Source organism: Eleutherodactylus coqui, chromosome 5 (genome assembly GCF_035609145.1).
Source record: "Eleutherodactylus coqui strain aEleCoq1 chromosome 5, aEleCoq1.hap1, whole genome shotgun sequence".
In the NCBI taxonomy this organism is placed as follows: domain Eukaryota; kingdom Metazoa; phylum Chordata; class Amphibia; order Anura; family Eleutherodactylidae; genus Eleutherodactylus; species Eleutherodactylus coqui.
In genome coordinates, this window is record NC_089841.1 from 56,817,124 (window position 1) to 56,842,457 (window position 25,334).

The 25,334-nt window shown below is 42.5% G+C and overlaps 1 protein-coding gene across 2 annotated transcripts in view; it reads left to right on the forward strand.

Annotated features, from left to right (window-relative positions):
- The window catches only part of MYO5B (myosin VB), a 232,136-nt gene that overhangs the window by 93,310 nt on the left and 113,492 nt on the right, over positions 1–25,334 (forward strand). For both annotated transcript variants that reach the window (XR_010792791.1, XM_066602561.1), the window contains exons 2-4: positions 8,071–8,181; positions 14,961–15,126; positions 17,006–17,150. Coding sequence is in view for 1 of the 2 variants with exons in the window: in XM_066602561.1 (XP_066458658.1) it covers positions 8,071–8,181; positions 14,961–15,126; positions 17,006–17,150 (422 nt within the window). In the remaining variant the exon portion in view is untranslated. The remainder of the gene's footprint in view (positions 1–8,070; positions 8,182–14,960; positions 15,127–17,005; positions 17,151–25,334) is intronic.

A 25,334-nucleotide genomic window follows, 5' to 3' on the forward strand; every position in this document is an offset into this window, starting at 1 on the left:
CTGAGTTTCATCCTGTATTATACTCCTGAGCTGCACTCACTATTCTGCTATGTTGAAAACAGTCAGCAAGTTTGTTTATAAATGCCCATAAACAGTTCAGCTGAACTCCTTTTAATTCAAGTGCTGCAAATTAGTATGAAACTTTGCTACTTCATTTTAGGAGGTGTCGTAGATCAGTGTTTAAACCCCCAAAGCTTGAACATTCAAAGGAACCCGTCACCAGGTTCATGATGCCTGAAGTACGGGCAGCATGAACCCAGGAGAGGTCTACACCTTGTGCCCATGTACATCCTATTCTGAAACACTGCGGCATTTCAGAATAGACATACTTAAAGTTTGACACTCTGAGTCGTAGGGACGGCACCATGCCACCCTCTCCCCAACCACATCATACAGAGTGACAGCTTTTGTATGGGGAGAGAGTTGTTACTCTCCGTGACGTCGGTGAGGAGAGGCCGGCGCAGCGCCATCTTTGACTCAAAAGGGTGCATTGAGTCACAAACTCTGTGTATTCTGAAACGCTGTAGCATTTTAGAATAAGACATATGTGAGCGAAGTGTACATACCCACCCTGGGTTGGTACTGCCCATGGTTTGGGCAGCATGAACTTGGTGACAGGTTCCCTTAAATTGCATATGCGAACAATCTGCGTCATCCATGTCTATCTGTAGATAACTTTTTTTTAAAGGAGCAATTTTTATGTTCATACATACTATATGGTACATGGAAAAACTTTGTACCAAAGGTCTGTGCTTAGTGATCAGTGATCCAATATGTGGACTTCTGTGCGAATCCTGCACACACCATTTGTGCAGAATAGTTCTATAAATGAAAATATTGTGCTTCCTTCTGTATTGGGGAGGAGGCATCCCGCTCCTCTCCAGTGTCTGTGACCGCTTCTTGCCTCGTGTAATGAGGACGTATAAAATCCTGTATTAATTGGATGCTGCTTGTTTGAGTGTCCATGACAAAGCAGCTAAATAAAGCACTTAGTAACAGCGGCTAATTCTCTGGCAGAGTGAGATGGGTAATTACTGTGCCAGTCGTCACTGCAGTTTGTTATGGGTAGTGTGCAGCAGGAGGGAAGCAGCTGTGCGCCTCACTTATGGTCATTTCTTGGTATCCGAATGTATTATGAGCCCTTCAGGTAGTATTCTATCCCCAGAGAAGTATTGATTTGTATGGACTTCACTGAATGTATTTTCCATTTTGCTTCAGGATGGAGCACAGATTTCACATTCTCTTTCTGACTTAACATGCCCATTGATCTTTCTGTGCACAGTTGCAGCCAAAATTATTCAGCCCCAATGGCAAATTAAATTTATCTGCCAAATTTACAAACTTTTATCTGTTTGCGATGAAAAATAAATCAAACAAGAACGATTTAAATAGCTCAACACGACTAATGTAACAAGTGTTTTCTACCAATTCAACACTGCCCCCTATGTACAAGAATATAACTACTATAATACTGCCTCCTATGTACAAGAATATACCTACTATAATACTCCCCCTATGTACAAGAATATACCTACTATAATACTCCCCCTATGTACAAGAATATAACTACTATAACACTGCTCCTATGTACAAGAATATAACTACTATAATACTGCCCCCTATGTACAAGAACATAACTGCTATAATACTGCCCCCTATGTAAAAGAACACAGCTGCTATAATACTACCGCCTATGTACAAGAATATAACTACTATAATACTGCCTCCTATGTACAAGAATATAACTACTATAATACTGCCCCCTGTGTACAAGAATATAACTACTATAATACTGCCTCCTATGTACAAGAATATAACTACTATAGCACTGCTTCTATGTACAATAATATAACTACTATAATACTGCCCCTATGTACAAGAATATAACTACTATAATACTGCCCCCTATGTATAAGCATATAACTACTATAATACTGACCCCTATGTACAAAAATATAACTACTATAATACTGCTCCCTATGTACAAGAATATAACTACTATAATACTGACCCCTATGTACAAGAATATAACTACTATAATACTGCCCCTATGTAAAAGTATATAACTACTATAATACTGCCCCTTATATACAAGAATATAACCACTATAACACTGCTCCTATGTACAAGAATATAACTACTATAATACTGATCCCTATGTACAAGAATATAACTACCATAATACTGCCACCTATGTACAAAAATATAACTACTATAATACTGCCTCTATGTACAAGAATATAACTACTATAATACTGCCCCCTATGTACAAGAATATAACTACTATAATACTGCCTCCTATGTACAAGAATATAACTACTATAATACTGCCTCCTATGTACAAGAATATAACTACTATAATACTGCCCCCTATGTACAAGAACATAACTACTATAATACTACCCCCTATGTACAAGAATATAACTACTATAATACTGCCCCTATGTCCAAGAATAGAACTACTATAATACTACCTCCTATGTCCAAGAATATAACTACTATAATACTGCTCCTATGTACAAGAATATAACTACTATAATACTGCCCCCTATGTACAAGAATATAACTGCTATAATACTGCTCCTATGTACAAGAATATAACTACTATAACACTGCTCCTATGTACAAGAATATAACTACTATAATACTGCCCCCTATGTACAAGAATATAACTACTATAATACTGCCCCCTATGTACAAGAACATAACTGCTATAATACTACCCCCTATGTAAAAGAACACAACTGCTATAATACTACCGCCTATGTACAAGAATATAACTACTAGAATACTGACCCCTATGTACAAAAATATAACTACTATAATGATGACCCCTATGTACAAAAATATAACTACTATAATACTGCTCCCTATGTAAAAGAATATAACTACTATAATACTGCCCCCTATGTACAAGAATATAACTACTATAATACTGCCCCCTATGTACAAAAATATATATACTATAATACTGCCCCCTATGTACAAGAATATAACTACTATAATACTGCCCCCTATGTAAAAGTATATAACTACTATAATACTGCCCCTTATATACAAGAATATAACTACTATAATACTGCCCCCTATGTAAAAGTATATAACTACTATAATACTGCCCCTTATATACAAGAATATAACTACTATAATACTGCCCCCTATGTAAAAGTATATAACTACTATAATACTGCCCCTTATATACAAGAATATAACCACTATAACACTGCTCCTATGTACAAGAATATAACTACTATAATACTGCCCCCTATGTACAAGAATATAACTACTATAATACTGATCCCTATGTACAAGAATATAACTACCATAATACTGCCACCTATGTACAAAAATATAACTACTATAATACTGCTCCTCTGTACAGGAATATAACTACTATAATGCTGCTCCTATGTACAAGAATATAACTACTATAATACTCCCCCTATGTACAAGAATATAACTACTATAATACTCCCCCTATGTACAAGAATAAAACTACTATACTACTGCCCCCTATGTACAAGAATATAACTACTATAATACTGCCCCCTATGTACAAGCATATAACTACTATAACACTCCTCCTATGTACAAGAATATAACTACTATAATACTACTCCTTTGTACAAGACTATAACTACTATAATACTGCTCCCATGTACAAGAATATAACTACTATAATACTGCTCCCATGTACAAGAATATAACTACTATAATATTGCCCCCTATGTAAAAGTATATAACTACTATAATACTGCCCCCTATGTACAAGAATATAACTACTATAACACTGCTCCTATGTACAAGAATATAACTACTATAATACTGCCCCCTATGTACAAGAATATAACTACTATAATACTCCCCCTATGTACAAGAATAAAACTACTATAATACTGCCCCCTATGTACAAGAATATAACTACTATAATACTGCCCCCTATGTACAAGCATATAACTACTATAACACTCCTCCTATGTACAAGAATATAACTACTATAATACTACTCCTTTGTACAAGACTATAACTACTATAATACTGCTCCCATGTACAAGAATATAACTACTATAATACTGCTCCCATGTACAAGAATATAACTACTATAATATTGCCCCCTATGTAAAAGTATATAACTACTATAATACTGCCCCCTATGTACAAGAATATAACTACTATAATACTGCTCCTATGTACAAGAATATAACTAATATAATACTGCCCCCTATGTACAAGAATATAACTACTATAATACTGCCCCCTATGTACAAGAATATAACTACTATAATACTGCCCCCTATGTATAAGAATATAACTACTATAATACTGCTCCCTATGTACAAGAATATAACTACTATAATACTGCTCCTATGTACAAGAATATAACTACTATAATACCGCCTCCTATGTACAAGAATATAACTACTATAATACTGCTCCCCATGTACAAGAATATAACTACTATAATACTGCCCCTATGTACAAGAATATAACTACTATAATACTGCCCCCTATGTACATAAATATAACTACTATAATACTGCCCCCTATGTACATAAATATAACTACTATAATACTGCCCCCTATGTACATAAATATAACTACTATAATACTGCCTCCTATGTACAAGAATATAACTACTATAATACTGCCCCCTATGTACAAGAATATAACTACTATAATACTGCCCCCTGTGTACAAGAATATAACTACTATAATACTGCCCCCTCTGTACAAGAATATAACTACTATAATACTGCCTCTTATGTACAAGAATACAACTACTATAATACTGCCTTCTATGTACAAGAATATAACTACTATAATACTGCCTCCTAGGTACAAGAATATAACGACTATAATACTGCTCCTATGTACAAGAATATAACGACTATAATACTGCTCCTATGTACAAGAATATAACTACTATAATACTGCCCCCTATGTACAAGAATATAACTACTATAATACTGCCCCCTATGTACAAGAATATAACTACTATAATACTGCCCATATGAACAAGAATATAACTACTATAATACTGCCTCTTATGTAAAAGTATGTGGAAGAATATAATTAGATACTGAATTGTTTTGTTTATTAAAATATGGATTGTTTATTGGTGAAATTACATTTTTATAGTCCTTTAAGGCTCACAGTTCTCCTTGGCGAAATATGTTCTGGAGATGATCTGCTGCCCGGGGAAGCATAAAAGCTATGTAATGTCTATAATGACGCTACTAGCTAGAGAGTGGAGTGTGATCAGTGCATTATATGATGCTATGTGGTATATAAGTTACTTGTTTTGTTATTTCCTCTCTTAAGGAATCTCAGGGCTTTTTGTTGTGCAGCTCTTCTTGTAATGAATCCACATAGCAGTAGGAGGTGTCGTGCTTTATGATGCGGTCGTACATCATGCCATTTGCCTAGATTGGGGAATAGAAGGCCATGCTGTTTTCTGTTGGTTGATAAGCATTTCACAGTGTGGAGAATGGAGAGACCTTAGTGAAGAACAAGTCCTCCCAATGCCCCTCGTTACCGCCTTATTATTTATTACATTGTTCTTCAAACTCTTGGACAGATGTTTTTCTTTTATAGCTTTCTTCCTCTGTTTATCTGCAGGCATTGAATGACACTACTTGCGTTGAGTAAATACTGAATACTGGAAAGGAGTATTCTATTGGAAGAAAAACCACGACAAGTCGTGTCACTTGGACTTCCTTGGTCCCTAGTGCAAATTCTGTAGCAGAGCCCCCTATTCCCTGTGCTTGTTTTTTTAATACTAGGCAGAGGGTCCTGAGGTAATTCGAAGTGGCAAACGTATACAGTGGCACAATAACTGTGTGTCCTGGCCAGCATTTCAGCACTAGAGCTGTCCACGGAAATCTTCTGGGGTTTAACTGCATTGTTAGTGCAGCAAGCTCCGGAGATTTTCTGGGCGTGCCACTGTAGGGTTTAAAGGGGTTTTATGACTTTTTTAACATTGGTAGCAGCAAGGGGCGAGGTGTATGGTAAAATAAAAAACACACATACTCTCCTCCCAGTGCATGCTTCTCCCCCTGCCACCACTCCGGTCCTCTGTTTAGATTAGTAGCAGCAATCATGAAGGTTGTTTACCCACATGACTACTGCAGCCAATAGAAGGCTGGGAGGGATGTCTTCAGTGATGTCCCTTAAACTTGCCACAGAGCTTCTACATTAGAAGCCTACATGACTGGTTTACGAGAAGCTACAAGGCTTCTGGTCAGGTGAGGTCACTCGTCAGAAGCCGTTTGGTTGGACCGCCGAAGGGGTGGTCCGGCGCAATGGTGACTGTTTCTTTTTTATGTAGTTTTGGGCACAGGGAGCCCGAAACTGTTAAAAAAAAGAGAAACTACTCAAAAAAACCCTTTTACAGCTGCCATGCACTAAAGATATTGATTGTCCGTGAGATCGATTGTATGAACATCGCACCAGCGACATTGATGATTCCGGGACTCGAGAAAAAAATATTCCATGGCAGAGAATGGTTTAAGGTAAAGAAATAAGTCTATGTTAAGTGACCTCCACCCCTTCGGCCAGCATAGGAGTTTTTCAAACCCGTGGTTCCAAACCCTGAAATTGCTGATGGCAGTCACAATGAACACACCGCTACTAGCTTATTCTGTGTTCTAAGTGCCAGTTAGTGGGATTATTGCCCTGAACGGGGGACACTCCGGGTACTTTCATATCGCTTAATCAAATGTGGATTTTTCTACTTGAATTCTCTAAAAACCACGGCAGAAATCCGCATCTATGCAAATATATAACCGTGGATATGCACGTGTGTTTAGCCCTTTTCAATGGGCACATCCCCATGTGGAATTCCCAATATGGATACAGTATGGAATTCCGCCGCAGAACTGACATGTGAACATTCCCTTAAAGGGGTAGTCTGATTGCTCTTTGAAAATGTAACGTCAGGTACAGATGTGGCAAAATAACAAACCAAAACCGTACTTAACCTTTCTTCCCCCGGCGATCCAGTTCTGCAGCCCTGTTGTTCACCCAGTGTCTACCGACAGCAAAAGTCAGGTGACTCCTGCCTGCCAATCAGCAGCCATCGTGTCACTGTTTGGAACTTCTGGCCTTTTAGGTGCCGATACTAGGAAAGCTGGCTGTGACACTGCGGCCTCTGATTGGCTAGCAGTGGCCACCTTTCTTCTGCTGTGAAGAGAGACCAGGAGGGGCTGCAGTGCTGGGGCGAGGACTGGTTAGTGCTATTTCTTTTGTTATTTTAGCCCATCTGCACCTGACAGTACATTTTCAGAACGTAACTGGACAACCCCTTTAAGGAGGTGGGAATATAAACTTATTTCTTTACACCATTTCATGACTTGCACAAAATGAGATGATTGGTCGGATTCGACCGGTCATAACATGTACTTACGGTTTTGTCTGTGTTCAACTGAAACTTTTCCTACAGGATGGATTGAATCTCTGGCAGACTGTTGTCTATCTTTGGCCATTGCAAATGATCGTTCACATTTATTTGCAGCTGATGGGTTGTCGGAAATAACCACAGTCGGCCTTTGAAGTTTCACTGGAGTAAACATTTGAGGACCTGTCCTCAGGATAGGTCATCAGTAGATGATAAGTGGGGGTCCGCCATTTGGGATCTCCAATGATCAGCTAAATGAAGTGACAGTGGCAATTGGATAACTGTCACTTCAGTTCAAACTAGGCACAGCATTGTACATCGTATAGTGGCTGTGCCTGGTATTGCAGCTCAGTTCCATTTACTAGAGTAAGACTAAGCTGCTCTCAGGCTATGTAACCGATGAATCTGATGTCACAGGCCTGAGAAGAGTACCACAACCTCTTCAATCAGCTGATTGGTGGTGAATGGTCTTGATTAAAAGTATCTTTCCGTCTTATGTACGCAGCTCGTATGCAGATCTATGTGTCTTCATTACAAAAAAAACCCTCTATGAAGATGCTAAAGTTTGCATGTTTTACTACTGAACTCATTGTTTCCTTGTGAACCTGTCCTAAATCATCTAGGGATTAGTTATTCCTAGCAGTATCTAAATTCCCTATCCCTTTGTTTTGCAGTACACCCGGGTGTGGATCCCTGATCAGGAGGATGTTTGGAGATCGGCCGAAATCATCAAGGATTATAAAGAAGGAGATAAAGTCCTGCATCTGAAACTTGAAGATGAATCTGTAAGTAGACTATCATCATTACCATAACGGTCCTCGTTAATTCTCACCTGTGCTCCTCGCCTCTTTGTATTGAGCAAAATCGGCACTGTAATTAGTTGCAGCTCTGGTACTCGATGGTATGTCGATGGAGGTGGGTGGAGCACGGGTGGAGTATGTAATTTCCCTGTTAACACTTTTCTCAATAACTGGAATTGGACACACTTAAAGGAACATGTAGAAAATGCAGAAAAAAGTTTTCACAATTTCCCGCTTTCTTCTCTTTTGATCTTATTTTCCAGTCAAAACGGAGAAATAAGTTAAGAATTTTTCCACATGTGTCCCTGGAGATCAGTCATTCCTCCATTTTCCATAATTCTCTCTTTGTTTGTAAGGCTACTAACTGTAGCAGGAGCACTCCCCCTCTGCTCTGTCTGGTTTAAGGGTCCAGGCATACTATTCCCGCCTCCTTGTGAACTCGCAGATGTCTGCTAGGCAGAACTGGAAGGATTCAGGATATTAGTGTGTGTTTTTTGTACAAGATTTCTACTTGATGGCACACAAAAATATTGTACTCAACTAACCCCTTATTCAGTTCTACATTCTTACCCAGCTAAGCCTCACATTTAAATCGATCATCCTATGTGACAGTCACTATTGTGTTTGATTTCAATTAAAAAAGATGTCTGCGTGGAGTATAACTCTTCATCCCTGACTTCCCTTCTGCACTGGGCTTGGGATAGGGACTATTAGTCGCTACTGCCTGTAGAATGATTAAAGTCTAGATTCCTGCAGCCATCACTGGGTGGCGCTTATTGCATCCGGTTTTATTATTGAGCATTGGGGCTCAAAAAATTCTGCAGCTGTGTAATGGTGGTGTAGGAAATAGTCACGCCCCTCTTTCAGTGGCTTCCCATCCAGCACTTGAGCCCCGGTCAGTCTCCTCCGTACCTAAACCCAGAAGAACCTAGCTGCGGTCACATGCCGTTCATTGTGCATGTGACCACTCAGCCAGTCACAGGCCTCCGTAATGATTGCGCCATGTCAGGTGAAGCAGTTGATGGGAAGCCATTGAAGGAGGGGAGTATGGCTTTTCTCTTCATTTTGCAGTACCATGCATTGTTTAGCGTCTGTATCTGGTGTTGCAGCTCAGACCAATTAATTTAAAGGCCATGTGAACAATGAACATGACCTCATAGGTGTGAGATGGGGATGGAGCATCCAAGCACTATGGCCTCCTCAATCAGCTGATCATCGGGGATTCCAAAGAGTGGACCTTCATCGATCAGATATTGATGGTCCATTCTAAGGATAGATCCATCAATAGTTTAGTCCTAGAATGCTTTTTAGGCTCTGATCATTTTAAGGGTAGAGAATGAAATTAGATGGAACATAATTTTGAGATCTAGATGTGTTCTACAGCGGACGTCCACCCACAGTGGCAGTGTAATAGGATGACAGATGAGACCTAATACAAAAGTATTGCAGTGTATTGTCCAAGTGAGCAACATATCGCTTGTTGAAGTCACTCTAAGAAATTAAAAGAAATGTAGAAAAAAGTTTGAACACTTTGTAAAAATGGATATAGCGAAAAATATAAAAAGTTGAAAACACTTTTTAATTTACACATAAACATATAACTGATGACACCCAGCTATACACCTCTGCCCGTGACATCTCTGCACCCTTCCTCCAAAACATCACTAACTGTCTGTCCGCTGTCTCTAACACCATGTCCTCTCTCTACCTAAAACTAAACCTCTCTAAAACTGACTTACTGGTATTTCCACCCTCCACTAACCGACCTCCTCCTGACATCTCCATCTCAGTGTGTGGCGCCACCATAACTCCTAGACAACATGCCCGCTGCCTTGGGGTCATATTTGACTCTGATCTCTCTTTTACCCCCTACATCCAATCTCTGGCCCGAACATGTCAGCTGCACCTCAAGAACATCGCAAGAATCCGCTCTTTTCTCACTGTGGAGACGTTAAAAACGCTTATTGTCGCCCTCATCCACTCCCGGCTCGATTATTGCAACTCGTTGCTGATCGGCCTCCCCTGCACCAGACTCTACCCTCTCCAATCCATCCTGAATGCAGCAGCCAGGCTCATCTTCCTGTCCAGCCACTACTCGGACGCCTCTGCCCTGTGCCGGTCACTGCACTGGCTGCCCGTTAAATACAGAATTCAATTCAAACTCGCTACCTTCATCCACAAAGCCCTCCACAGTACAGCGCCACCCTATATCGCCTCCCTCATCTCAATCCATCAACCAGCCTGGGCTCTCCGCTCTGCTAATGAAACCAGACTGAGCGCCCCTTTAATTCGAACTTCTCATTCCCGCCTCCAAGACTTCTCCAGAGCAGCACCGGTCCTCTGGAACGCACTACCAAAGGCTACCCGAGCAATCCAGGACTCGCAGAACTTCAGGCGTGCTCTAAAAACGCACCTCTTCAGGGAGGCATACCGCATTCTCTAAACAAACCCCTCTGTACTCCGCCTGATAACATGCTCCCTGACCTACTGACTGCAATCCCTGCTAGCCATCATAAACCGCTCCTGCAGTCACACCGTTTCTGCCATCACACGGCTAAATGTCTGACCATTGTCTATGTGTATAGCATCGCTCACTCTCCACCTCGCCATACCGTGCACATCTCCAGCCCTTTACCCTCTGTATCACGCCATTACTTGTAGTATGTAAGCTCGTTGGAGCAGGACCCTCACCCCTATTGTTTCCATCAACTGATTACTATATGTAACCGCGGTTCTGTAATGTTTGTATTTTGTCTTTCTGTATTCCCCCCTGTCTATGTAAGCGCTGCGGAATATGTTGGCGCTATACAAATAAAGATTATTATTATTATTATTATTATAACTGACATTGCTATGTCCAAAAAAGTACAATCTAATAAAATATCATGTTCATCCTGCATGATAAATGTAAAATTGGCAGAATTGCAGGTTTTATTAGTCAGCTTCATTTCCCCAAAAATCGAATAAGGAATGATGAAAGAATGTTATGGACCCCAAAATGAGGCCGATTTTAAAAACAACTAGACTAGCAAAAACTAAAGCCTCATGTGGGTGAAAAAATAGGTAAATAGTTGTTTTTTTTAATATACAATGTCATGATTTATTTGAAAAAAAAAAAAATCCCCAAATCCTGCCGTTCTCACACTGACTACTAGCCCTGATAATAGTCTGACCCTTCCTCTGCTGTTGAGATCACTTCTCAGCAGTCGTCTCATTATTATCCTCACAGGCGAGGTTACAATGAGAGGTAATAGCTGAATATAGGTAACACAGGATCTGACATTCATAATGGGTGATGTCACAGCTCACCTCCTCCCCTTCTCTGCACAGGCCACAGAACATGCCCACAGCACTCTCCCATAGAAGTGAGTTGTCTTCTAGGTTTCTAGGGTCCATGTGGCTGCCGTAAAGCACATTGTGGAATGCTGTTAAGCAAGATGGCCGCTCCTATAGTCGTTTACAAACAATACAATAAAAAAAAGTCTACAAGCAGAAAATAAAAACCAATTAGAAGAAAGAATACTATATTGGCCTCGGGCTTCAGTTAGTAATAACAGGCTAAAGGTGATACATCCCCTTTAAGCGTCTTCTCTGACAGATATTAGCCTCCGTTGTTTCAATAAGAGACACCTTACAAATAAAGCACCATTATGAGCCTGTAAGTGACAGTACGGTGATGAACGGTCACCGCGATATCTCTGCGCCCCTGCGTTCGCACTGTATTTCATACTTCATTAATAGGGTTGTCAGGATGTGTCCGCGCGCCCTTGAGGCCGATTGTATTTTCTTAAAACCGGCAGCTCAGCAGAAGAGAAGTGGAAGGCTGTCAGTCGGAGGACCGGTCTATTGATGCATGGCCCGTGTCAGCCGCTCCATCTCTTCTACTCTGCAAATAAAGTGCGGAGAATAAATCACTATCGCTCATCCCCGGGGACGGAGAGGGAACATTTAGTGTCGGCTGCGTAGAATCTTGTTGTGGTTCGGGAACTTGGAAAAACTATTTTAGGTATCTTGTCCTACAGATTTGTTGCTTATACAAGGTGGGCCACGGAAAAGTAGTCCGGCACCACTACAAACGATACTGAGCAAAGGATATTGTACTAACTACCCTGTTTCCCTGAAAATAAGACCTAGCGTGATTTTTCCAGAATTTTTGAGGATGCTTGAAATATAAGCCCTACTCCAAAATTAAGCCCTGCTTAACAGTTAATTTAAAAAGTCAATTTATATAGTGTTCAGGCAGCTATACATGTAAAAAAGTTAAACCTTTTTGAACAAAAATTAATATGACACTGTTTTATTTTCGGGGAAACACGGTAGGACACAGCAATGCCAGTTAGATTTTTATGTAAAAAATTTTGGATTTTCAACTTTTAATATTTTTTGCTATATCTTTTTTTACAAAATGTTGAAACTTTTTTTCTACACTTCTTTTCATCCCTTAGATTAGGGGTCCCCAACTCCAGTCCTCAGGGACCACCAACAGGTCATGTTTTCAGGATATCCTATGGTAAGAACACATGTGGCAATGTCTGAGGCACCGACAATAATTACATCACCTGTGCAACACTGAGGAAATCTTGAAAACATGACCTGTTGGCGGTCCCTGAGGACTGGAGTTGGGGAACACTGGTTTAGAGTGACGTCACTTGTACAATACACTGCAGTACTTCTGTATTGTGTCTCAGCCGTCATCCTACCGGTATTGCATCCAGCCATTATAGTCAGTAGGGTCCATTTAATGCTGTTTCGTCTGTCATATGACTGTTCCATTCAGCCACCCGCTGCTGTTTTCCCGCTCCCATAAAGGAGCAGAAAAGCGATACCCTACAGCGCTGATGTGAACGAGCTTTCACAAATTTTTGCCGCATACGGATTTCAAAGCTGCGCTGTATAGACTATAGTGGAGATTCACATTCCACCCTTCAAGGCACAGATTTGGCACAAATTCCGCATCCAGTTCTCCGACGTGTTTCCTTAAGACTCCAGTCTTATGCTGTGTTTTACATTTGGTTGATTTGTTGCAGATTTTGACCTGGATTCGGTTGCAGCAGATTTCACCCATTCAATTCAAAATCATTGTAAATGGGGAAATCTGCCTTAGATGCGCACCAAAATCTACAACCCGTGAACGCACCCTTTTGAAGTATGTTCACGTGGCAGATTTTGGCATTGATGTCATATCAAGGTCTGCACCAAATCCATCTGTCTGAATGGGAATTCATGTCGCTGTCTTCACAATGTGGATTTTTCCGCTGTAAACTTGAAATCCGCGTTTGCATAAAAAAAATAAATGACCTAGCGTTCCTTAATGCGGATCCATATCGGAAATTGCGCGCGTAGCTTTAGCCATTCACAGGGGATCTGAATACACAGTTCAGCCACAGATTTCTGCTGCAGCTTTAGAAGCGGAATGTATATGGAAAACGTCACGTCAAGCCGAAGTCTGTTGGAATAAAGTGCGCCAAGTTTATTTAGAGATGCACGCCTCTTAATAACGTTCGTGCACCCTGAGCTGTCTGTATGCCGGATTTGTATCACTTTTTGCACCAGCTTAAAACTTGTGTGATGCTGGCTCCGCCCCCGCTACTGTCTGCGCTTTCTTTCAACATTTTTCTCTACTGTTGAAAGAAGAAAAAAGTTGCAAATTGTAACGCAAAAATGCACCAAAATTTGCATCTCTTTTACACCAAAATACTTGTTCAAAGCCTTTCTCCATTTGATTTCAGTGCGGAGATTTACATAGAGCAGGGTTTTATAAAGACTGTACTGGAGCGATGTGTGATAGCATATACTATGTGATAGTGTCTGTTCAACCATAGGATGTTTAGTACTAGCCTGGCGGATAGTTAATGCAAACGGATTTTGTCTCGCAATTTGCTTGAAGTTTAACGTCGATTTTCACCTAAGTTTCCCAAAAAGTAAAATCTCCGCTGAAGATCTGCAACATGGTCATATGTCTGCAACAAGACGATAAAGTTTTGAAAACCCCGTTAACACGTACTCTTTTGTAAATTGCTGTAGATCTGTGGTGCTGATTTCATACCACAAATCTGTGGCGGGTCTGCCTCGTCTGGATTGGGCCTTAGACCCCGTTTACACTGACAGATGATCGCTCAAAAGTCGCTCAAACAACAGTTGAAGTGACAGTTTTGAGCAATCATCTTTGCAAAGTCTATAGTAGCCACTTAAGAGCTATGCAGGTGGAGCGGGCCACCGCCGCTATCGCTTGGTGAACAATGCAGCCGTTTTGCATAATCAAACAGCTGCATTGTTCTTTGCTCTTACAGCTCACGTGCTGCTGTGAACTACCAGCGGTACACGAGCTGAAAGAATCTTATCAGCTCTGCGGACTGTAATAACAGACTGCACCGCTGATAAGAGTTCATCGCTCAATTCAAGAAAACTAGAATTGAGCGAAGAACGACTCGTGCACAAAAACTGCACAATGTCCATGCATTTAGACCCAACGATTCTCGCTCAAAAGACGCATTTGAGCGAATTTTGAGCAAAAATCATTGGGTCTAAATGGGCCTTTAGTTGGTATAAATCATCTTGTAATATTGTTTACGTCCTTCACTCTGCTAATCTGGTGTATCAAAGACTGTCCTGTATGATACTGACTCCTGAGCGGGTGTATCCAAGCCTGTCTGTCTGCTGTCTCCACAAGGGAGTAGATGGAGATTCAGGCTTTTGCACCGTTGACTAAAGGATGATGGTTTTATCTATACTTTTCTAACATGTAGTATTCCATCTGCTCCCAGGTCCTGGAGTACCCGGTGTCTCTCACCTCGTTACCTCACTTGCGGAATCCGGACATTCTGGTGGGAGAAAATGACCTGACCGCACTCAGTTACCTCCATGAACCGGCTGTTCTCCATAACCTCAAAGTCCGCTTCTTAGAATCCAACCACATCTACACATATTGTGGTAAGTGAGCTTTAAGAATGCTTTCAAAATTAGAGGTGCTAATAGTTTATTTTTGTTAATCTGTTTTTTAAAGCGTTTTCACTTTGCAGCATTTTTCCACATCTGCCTAAAACTTTTTCCCAGTATTGTATCTGCATGTCAGTTGTTCTAAAGGAATCCCCTTTAGACTGCGACTACCCATAAATCTTGAGACGATCTAGAGAGATTAGGTCATTCTGCCGTATAAGAAGGAAGATAAGGTTACCCCTTAGAGGACTGCTGAATTGCCTTTAATACTTATGTTGCCAAGTGTATTATGTCTGCACCTTCGTGCAACTTGTACATGTACTTACAAAAAGATGGTTTACGATTACTTATTAAGCAGTCAGAGATGTACATGTTTCCCTGGCCCTTTTACATGGGCTGAGACTGTCTGTTATAACAAATGCCAATCAACAAATGGCTTGCTGACTGGCTCTCATTACTGCTGTTCGCAAGCAATAGAATGAATGGGAATGAACGGTTGTTAATACAGTCATTCGTACCAATACAGATTAGCATCCAGTAGCTCTTTTATGTCCATATAAAAGATCCATTTGGCCAATGAACGAGCGTTTGTAGGCATATTTAGATGCACATATTAGACAAACGAATGTTTGGGCCCAAGCATAAAGCCCCAATTACACGGGAAGATTATCACTCAAAATTTGGTTAAACAGTGTCTTTTGAGCAATAATCTTTGCGTGTAAATGCTACCATTGTTTGCTTTTTGGCCGAATGATGATTTTATGTTGAGTTTAAAATCCATCGTTCGGACGGAGAGGTGATAGCAGGGACCGCACACTGTGATTCTACACGAGAGCGCCAATAACATTGTATTCAGCTGCAGTCCCGCGGCAGAACAAAGGGGCTGTTAGCAGATAACAGACCACCTTCTGTTATCTGCATACAGGAAGGGAGGCTCATTTACATGCAAAGGAAGCTAATAAGCTACTAATGAGCCAATCACTCAAACTGTCACTCTCCCTGTCTTTCAATGAGCGATTATCTTTGTGTGTAAATGGGGCTTTAGTCCGTGTAAAAGGACTTTAAAGGGGTTTTTCAGGACTTCCACTGTTAATGACCTATTCTCGCGATAACCAATCAGCTGACTACCAGCTTGCTGTTAGCATAGACAGCATTGGAAGCTGTTGGTACCGCAGTGACCCAGTTTGGTACTATAGGTAGAGCTCCCAATGAATTAAATGCTGACAGCTCATACAGTGGAAAACCTGTCTGCTGTAATGTTGACAGCGCAGTCTGCACTGACAGCCGGCCAGCTGATCAGCGTGGATCCCGAGCGGTGGACCCCATCGATCAACTTTTGATGACCCATCCTGATGATAAGTGATCTAAAGTACAAGACCCATACAACCTCCTTAATGCTGCACCTTTCTCCCCCTCGTACTGACACTAAAATATTAAGAAACTGAATCTGCATCCCCCTCCTCCTCCCTCCTTCTGGTGAGGAATTATACAGTGGATGAGGAGGTTACTGAACATTCACAGAATGGGTGCAGGTAGGGAAGGGGAAGGACAAGCTCTTGGAAGAGGAAGAAGTCACTTTTCCCTGTCTTCCTTTACATAGTATAGGGAGAAAGCTGTCAATCCTCCAAGGAATCCAGGATCATCTGCAGCTCATAAATATCATGGACTATACAGTGCGAGTAGAGCATAGAATGGATTACATGCTGTGCTCACACTGTAGCAAGGAATATAGATTTTTAGGAAAATTACCACACCTATCAAAGTAAGTGACCCCCACACTGCAATTCACTAGAATATTCTACCCTCGGACAAGGCACTATAAACATCGTGGAAGACTTCTTTTGAATCGTGGCTTCTTTATTTTTATCCATAGGAATTGTCCTAGTTGCCATAAATCCTTATGAGCAGTTGCCAATCTACGGTGAAGATGTCATTTATGCATACAGCGGCCAAAACATGGGCGATATGGACCCCCACATATTCGCAGTGGCAGAAGAAGCATATAAGCAGATGGCCAGGTATGTTCATATATATGATTGTCACCTTAATGTATAACTCTGCTTTCTTAAGTTTAGATAGGTGATTGGGACATGTCGAAAGTTTTGATCGCTCAGAGTCCGATCGATAGAATGAGTCAGCTGAAGCGTTATTTCGAGCCTGTCACTTCTGCTGGCTGAAGACAGACTCAACAAAAAGTCTACGAGCCCATCTTAAGTTAGTGAGAATTGACAGCGCTCAAACACGCGCTTTAGCTCGCTCATTCTAATGATATACCTGCCAGCGATCAAAACTTTTGACATGTCCCCATTACCTGTCAAACGTTTTTACAAAGTGCAGTTGCGCTTTAAATATCGAAAACTCCCTGGTTGTCATGGTGATGTAATTTAAATATCAATTTTGATAACTTTTAGTGACAAATTATCTTAATCTTTTGAAAAGCTATTGAAATGGCAAATTGTGGCACAAAAGCAATCTTCATGCATTGAGAGTCAAGTTAAACTTTGCTACATATGTACCCCCTGCTTTCTAAGTTTGTTGTTGGGGCAGTTGCTATGACTCACTGGAGTAGATCCGCAGACCACACTTCTCAGCCTTGTTATAGTGAGGAGTGTCTGACTATTTAGCCTCTTTATAAATAGTTGTGGTTTCTGCAGTGTGGTGTGGTTGATAGCTGTGACGACATGTTCTCTCCAATATTCCTTGTTCTAATCCCAGGAACCTAATTGTGGTCCAGTCTTGTTTAGTTGGCCAGTCAGTGTTTCTTGCTCCTTGTTTTTTTAACCTAGTCTAGTTTCCTAGACTATGGTTGGTCTTGTTATTCCTTGGTTGTTTGTATCTGCCTAGTCTTGATTCATTACACCTTGGCTGTTTAGCTTCTTCTCTGGGCTCGTGTCTTTTTTTTTCTTCTACTCAGTAACAGTATTTCAAACATGGATACTATTTAGGGACAGCGGTGTCTGGTGTTCAGGGACATTGTCAGTGAATGACGTTGGGAGAGCTAGCTTTAGGGACTTGGTTTCCCTGCTTGTTATTTTGGTTCTATACCATCTGTTTCAGTCTCCTCTGAATCTTATCTTATTAATCAGTGGTAAATCCATAGTTGCATTAGTGTTTTTACACTATTTTCTACTGTAAGTCCTTGGTGTATCTGAGTGCTGGGAGAGACTGTTAAAAGTATCCAGGAAAGGCAACTGCTTAAGAAGAATCCAAGTTATGTCATTTAGTGTCCAGCTGATGATGTTTCACTTACAGTACACTTGCCTTTTATACGGGCTGACAGTTGTTTGAACGACTGCAAGAGCGCTGGCATCACCACTAAGGTCGTCAGCACTCGTGCAGAGCGTTCAAAGAGAAAGACCTGTCGGACGCTCGCTGGCTTCTCGTCCACTTCTCGCTCAGCGCTTCCCCCTCCTATGGGAATCGCTGAGCTTGAAGCATTTACATGGAACGACAAGCCAGCAATTGCTAACAACCGTGAAAACAAGTGACCGATTTTTTTCGCCATCACACTGAACGATTAGCGCTCACTTTCGCTCGTCCAAATGAATTTTGAGCGATATTCGTTGTGTGTAAATGGGCCTTTAGATGCAGTAAACCTGTACTTTATCTAGTGCTGTGCTCAGCTGAGAAGTGGATACAGTTGTATCTAGACAATGTTCTTTGAGCTAAACTGCTCTGACTCCAGGCTGATACATTGTAGTAAACTAGCATAGAGATTTGTGCAGCTGCTGCTCATGTGTTTAGCTCACAGAGCATTGTTTAAATTGTATACTTTGTATCCACTTTCCAGCTGAGAGCAGGACTAGCTATATACAGTACATGGTTACTTCCTCCTAATGTAAGAGAAGTTACGGCATGGTGATTTAGACTGCCCATGGACGGGTTTTCATTGCGTTCCCCGCGGAGATAATCCGGCCACGGGGAACGCAGTGAATGTTCTCCATAGCGTTGCTATGGAGAGCGTTTCCACCCTGTCTACGAGCGGAAAATGATTGCGATTTTCCGCTCGCGGCCGGCAAATCGCAGGATGCTGCGATTTGCTGCAATTCTCAGCGGTCAGCCAAATAGGCTGACAGCAGAAATCCGTCTGCTGGCTTCTGCTCCCAGGCGACGGTATCCCGCAGATCTCCGCCGCAGGATACCGCATTGCCCGGGATACCTCAGCCTTATTCACACAACAAAGCAGGGAGGATGATACACTGGACAAGACAACCAGAACACTCTTTCTTACTTCCAGAGACGGCAACTAATTTATTGCTTTTCCTGCTGTCTGCTAAGAAATGGACACAATTTTATCTGATCTAGACAATGCTCTGTGAGCTCAACACAGCCGCAGCCACTGCACAAATTTCTCTGCTAGTTTGCTACAATGTATCAGTGTGGAGTTCGGGCTGTTTAGCTCACAGAGCATTGTCTAGACTGGATAAAATTGCAGCCACTTCTCAGCTAAGTGCAGGACTAGCTATGTACAGGGTTACTGCCTCTGAATGTAAGCAAGGATATAGAGATATCACAAGCAGCACATCACAGTCCCAATATGGGTAGGAACTTATCATACGATGCAGCAGCCACCCAGGTTTGGACCAAGTCCCAAAGTTCAGAAGAAGATGAAGAAGATGGCAGCATCAACCTGGTGCAAATATTCCAATATTATTCTCCCATAGCCAAAAGAAACACGACGTTGCGACTTGACAAAGACCTATTTGTGGGTCGAAACATTATGTTTCTTTTGGCTACGGGAGAATAAAACTTTGGAATATTTGCTCCAGTTTGATGCTCCCATCTTCTTCATCGTCTTCTGAATGTAAGCAAGACTGTCCTCATTCACTGGCAGCAAACATATATCTTGAGAATTGTGAAGAATTGAATTGCAGAGTATATTAGAAGGTTGTAGAACTTTCCCTTTAAGCACTGTTGCTTTGTATGCTGGCGATGAGCTGTCTTGTGTATCAGCCACCCCCTTTGTTGCATAAATAGTCACCATGTTGTGCCTTCTGCCGCTAACTTTAGATAGAAGCAGCGCTGACAATTAAAGACTTTGGCTGCGTTCCCAAAAAGATCTTTTAATTTCTTTTCAGCATTAATATTCAGAGGAGTAAAAGAAAACACTGCAAGATTTATAGCATTTAGCAAACCCAGTTAAGAGTGGCGCTCGGCGTTCTGGATATAAAACGCGCGGCGCGGATCCGAAACTACATTTGCATTGATGACAAAAAGAATGTGAGGCAGCAGCTGTCCAGAGCGTAACCTTTAAGAATCAGGACAAAGATATTAATAATTAAAAGAGGTCTTTGTATGTTTGAGTGGTTTCTCAGAGTCATTTGCCAGTGACATGCATTGTTACTCATCTCTTCAACGTGTTATCATCCCTGGCCGGCTGCTCTTATATAACCACTATCAGGCTGGATGCCGTACATTGTAGCTGGACTCTAAAGTAGATTCTAATCAGGATATTGTCCCCTCATTTATCATGGGACTGGGACTTTGGGTCAAAATGGACACCCCTTTAAGCTCAAGTACATAAATGCAGCTCCTAAACCAAGCTCGGTACATAAATGTGTCCCCCGAACCAAGCTCAGTACTTCAATGCGGTCCCCGAACCATGCTCACTACGCCAATGTGGCCCTTGAACCAAGCTCAGTACTTCAATGCTGTCCCCAAACGAAGCTCCGTACTTCAATGCAGCCCCCGAGCCAAGCTTCGTACTTCAATGCGGCCCCCAAGCCACGCTCAGTACTTCAATGCGGCCCCCGGACCATGCTCAGTACTTCAATGCGGCCCCCGGACCATGCTCAGTACTTCAATGCGGCCCCCGAACCAAGGTCAGTACTTCAATGCGGCCCCTGAACCAAGGTCAGTACTTCAATGCGGCCCCTGAACCAAGGTCAGTACTTCAATGCGGCCCCCGAACCAAGGTCAGTACTTCAATGCGGCCCCCGAACCAAGGTCAGTACTTCAATGCGGCCCCCGAACCAAGGTCAGTACTTCAATGCGGCCCCCGAACCAAGGTCAGTACTTCAATGCGGCCCCCGAACCAAGGTCAGTACTTCAATGCGGCCCCCGAACCAAGGTCAGTACTTCAATGCGACCCCCGAACGAAGGTCAGTACTTCAATGCGGCCCCCGAACCAAGGTCAGTACTTCAATGCGGCCCCCGAGCCAAGCTCCGTACTTCAATGCGGCCCCCGAACCAAGGTCAGTACTTCAATGCGGCCCCCGAACCAAGGTCAGTACTTCAATGCGGCCCCCGAACCAAGGTCAGTACTTCAATGCGGCCCCCGAACCAAGGTCAGTACTTCAATGCGGCCCCCGAACCAAGGTCAGTACTTCAATGCGGCCCCCGAACCAAGGTCAGTACTGCAATGCGGCCCCCGAACCAAGGTCAGTACTGCAATGCGGTCCCCGAACCAGGGTCAGTACTTCAATGCGGCCCCCGAACCAAGGTCAGTACTGCAATGCGGCCCCCGAACCAAGGTCAGTACTGCAATGCGGCCCCCGAACCAAGGTCAGTACTGCAATGCGGCCCCCGAACCAAGGTCAGTACTTCAATGCGGCCCCCGAACCAAGGTCAGTACTTCAATGCGGCCCCCGAACCAGGGTCAGTACTTCAATGCGGCCGCCGAACCAGGGTCAGTACTTCAATGCGGCCCCCGAACCAGGGTCAGTACTTCAATGCGGCCCCCGAACCAAGGTCAGTACTTCAATGCGGCCCCCGAACCAAGGTCAGTACTTCAATGCGGCCCCCGAACCAGGGTCAGTACTGCAATGCGGTCCCCGAACCAGGGTCAGTACTGCAATGCGGTCCCCGAACCAGGGTCAGTACTTCAATGCGGCCCCCGAACCAACCCGAACCAAGCTCATAACAGAAATGCAGTAACAGAAAGAAGCAATTGTATTTTGAAGATGTTGGTTGGCTAATAGCAGTATTTTAGAACAAGTGATGGAAGAAGAGGGAGTCAAGAGGAAGCTGATTTATGAAGGTCCATAAGATGGTGCCGCACGGAGGAAAACCATTAACTTGTGAAACGGACCTCTGGGAGGTGATTGAACCCAGCCTATATCTGCATAGTGCACCCATCCCTACAAGCTGGCGGTCAGTGCCATGTGCAATCACACAGGTTGCAAGTAGCTTAGGCTATTCATGCCTGCAGTACCGACTCAGACCACTACCAGGTGTACGGAGCTTCCTACTGCAAACACTGTAACAGCGCCCTGGCAAACAGCTGGTTGGTGAGGGTCTCAGCAGGTGGACCATTGGCAGTCCATAGGTTGTATCTGCCATTGCAGCTTGGTTCTATTGAAGTGTGTGTGTGTGTGTGTGTGTGTGTGTTTTACTAAATCACATTGTACATGAAATAGGAGTAAACCGATGATGTCGTTGACGCTTCCAGACCGTCAGGGAGACTTAACACCTTCCTAAGACTTGATCCTACAAGCTATACAGTGAATGGGCTCTCCGTTGCGCCTCCGGCTGGTGGTGTGCGGCCGTGGAGGATACTGCGTGCACACAGCACTTCGGATGAAATTTTTAGTGAAGCAGAGAAATTGATGTAAACTTTGCCAACCGACGTGAACGTCCCTGGAGCATCGATCACACTGTGAGGTGTTGTTAGCTGGGTCCATTATAAGTGAACCCCGGCTCGCTCTCAGATCTCGGCTTTCTTCCACTCTCTGTTTTGACATTTGCTGCAGACTGACGGGGGAGCATTTATACTGGAATATAAATATTTTATTAGTCACTGGGGCCCACCTGGCATTGGAGAGGGCGTCCATCTAAAAAACAGTGCCATGTCATGTGATGTCATCGGTGGTAGTCTGTGAGCTTGAATCCCCACTGACTTGTAATTGAAGGAACCATGTACTATGTGCAGCGTCTGGAGATCTTTAGAACTAGTCGGAAATCTCCGTCATTGTCATGTTGGAAGACTGTCTTTTAAGGAGGGTTTCTCATTAAAGAGAATCTTTACCATCCTCATACAAATTAAACTTGCTGCACACCCCTACAGGTACATTTCTTAATTTTGTGCCTTCTGGGCAGAGGACTTGGATTTCACTATACCTCTAGGAGTCCCATAGGTGATATAGTTCCAGCAACTGACTTAATTAGACAGTCAGTGCTCTCTAAAGCTCTAACGCGCCCTGAAGTCCTTGGCTGCCCACAGAAGATCACTTCCTGGTTACAGGATTCATAAATACTGCCTCTAGGAAGCGATGGCTCTGATTGGTTCACAAGTGCTGCTCAGCCAATCAATGCAAGGTTTGATGAATCAATGTGATGGCTGTGATTGGTTCATCCAGCGCTGCATTTATTGACTGAGCAGCACTCGATGAGCAAATCACAGCCGTTGCTTTCTAGAGGCGGGATTTATGAATCCAGTAACCAGGAACTGATCTTCTGTGGATGGCTAAGGACTGCAGCACATGCGGCGGAGTTTCAGAGAGCAGCGGAAGGACCTGAACCAAGCCCGCTCTGCAATGTGTTCCTTTTTTTTTTTTTTTTTAAAGGTAATGCAGCTAGGGCTTTTTTCAGGGTAGGGCTTATTTTTCAAACCTCCCAAAAAAGAGTAGGTCTTTTTTTGGAGTAGGTCTTATTTTCAGGAAAGCAGGGTAACAGCAGGTGATCAGTTCCAGCACCATTACTGTCTAAGAGGAACAGAAAGGCGAGACTTCAGTGGGCAAAAGAGCATAAAAATTATATCGGTGAGCAGCGGAAAATCATCACCTGGTCAAATAAATCCAGCTTTTTGTTGCACCATGCTGATGGGAGGTCAGAGTTTGGCGCAAGCGTCATGAATCGATGACCCCTTCCTGTCAACTGCTCGGAACATGTCATCACCTCCATCTAATCTGTTGGAACTATAAGAAGCTTTCTGTCCGCATGGGCCGATATTCCTGTAAAATGATTTCATCATCCATGCCATGACGAATTGCCGCAGTACCGAAGGCCAAAGGAGGTCCAACGCTCTGCTAGATGGATGTCTCTAATAAAGTGACCATTCGGTGCGTACTCCATATTTACTGTGCATCTGTATGTAGGCGAGTCTCGCAGTAAGCAGCCCATCTTAGGTGAACTCTCTCTGATAAAGTGAACAATATCTACAAAGTAGCCATCTAGGCACAGATTCATTAGGATGTCTCTGGGGATACATTATGGCGCTGCACTGTACAGGGGTGGAAAACCTTCTACAGGCAGAAGATAAAGCTGCTGTACAGCAATACTGAAGCCATTGTGGCTTGGTTAAAGGATTTTTCTCTTGTTTTAATTATCTAGATCTTTGGTAAAAAAAAAAAAAAAAATGAGCGAAAACGGATATTTTTTTTTCATAGAAAAAGAAACTACTGTTTAAAAAAAAAACAACACATTTTAAGCCAATCCAAAGTTTAGTTGTATCAAATGGGTAAGTGTATGGTCACCGTTATCTGTGATGTAACAGGCAGACCAAATTAAAGGGTTTGTACTCTTCAGCAAAAACAACTTATGCATTTGCACAACGAATGTAAATATTTTTGCGCAACCATTTATTTGCATAATGATGCACTACACTACCAAAAGTAATTGGACACCTGAGCAAGAATCATTAGTAGATATTTCCATATGTGAATACTTAGTTTGGCCTCCTATGCTCTTCTTTGATACACTTCAGCTTCCATTTCCCTCCATTCATCCTGCAAACGTCTGTCAGGTTCTTTCACAGAAGATACAGCGACCCATCTACAATGGTGCAAGGAGCGTTGTCATTGGTTGAGCAATGCAATCGCACTACTCCATCTTGACATTGGATGGAGGTATCTGGGTGTGGAGGAGCCTGGAGAACACCTTTTACTTGAGTGTGTTGTGCTAATAGGTAAGTACAGCGGAGGTTCTCATGGTTTTGGGATGTTTTACGTGGCATGGTCTCTGTCCATCGGTTGTAGTGACAAGAACCATGAGCGCGGAGGTGACCCTCCCAACAATGTGACCATACTCTTTGAATGGTCGGCCATACTTCTATCAAGACAATGCGCCTTGTCACATATCCAACACTGTTTTATATTGGTTGAGCATATGAATGTTCCAGAATTTGACTGGCAGCACAGTGTTCCAACCTGAATCCTACTGAACATCTCTGGGGTGAACTGGAACATTAGATCAGGAAGTATGAACAGTATCTATTTTCTTTGAGAGAATTCGCCAGACATTTGCAGGATGAATAAAGGGAAATA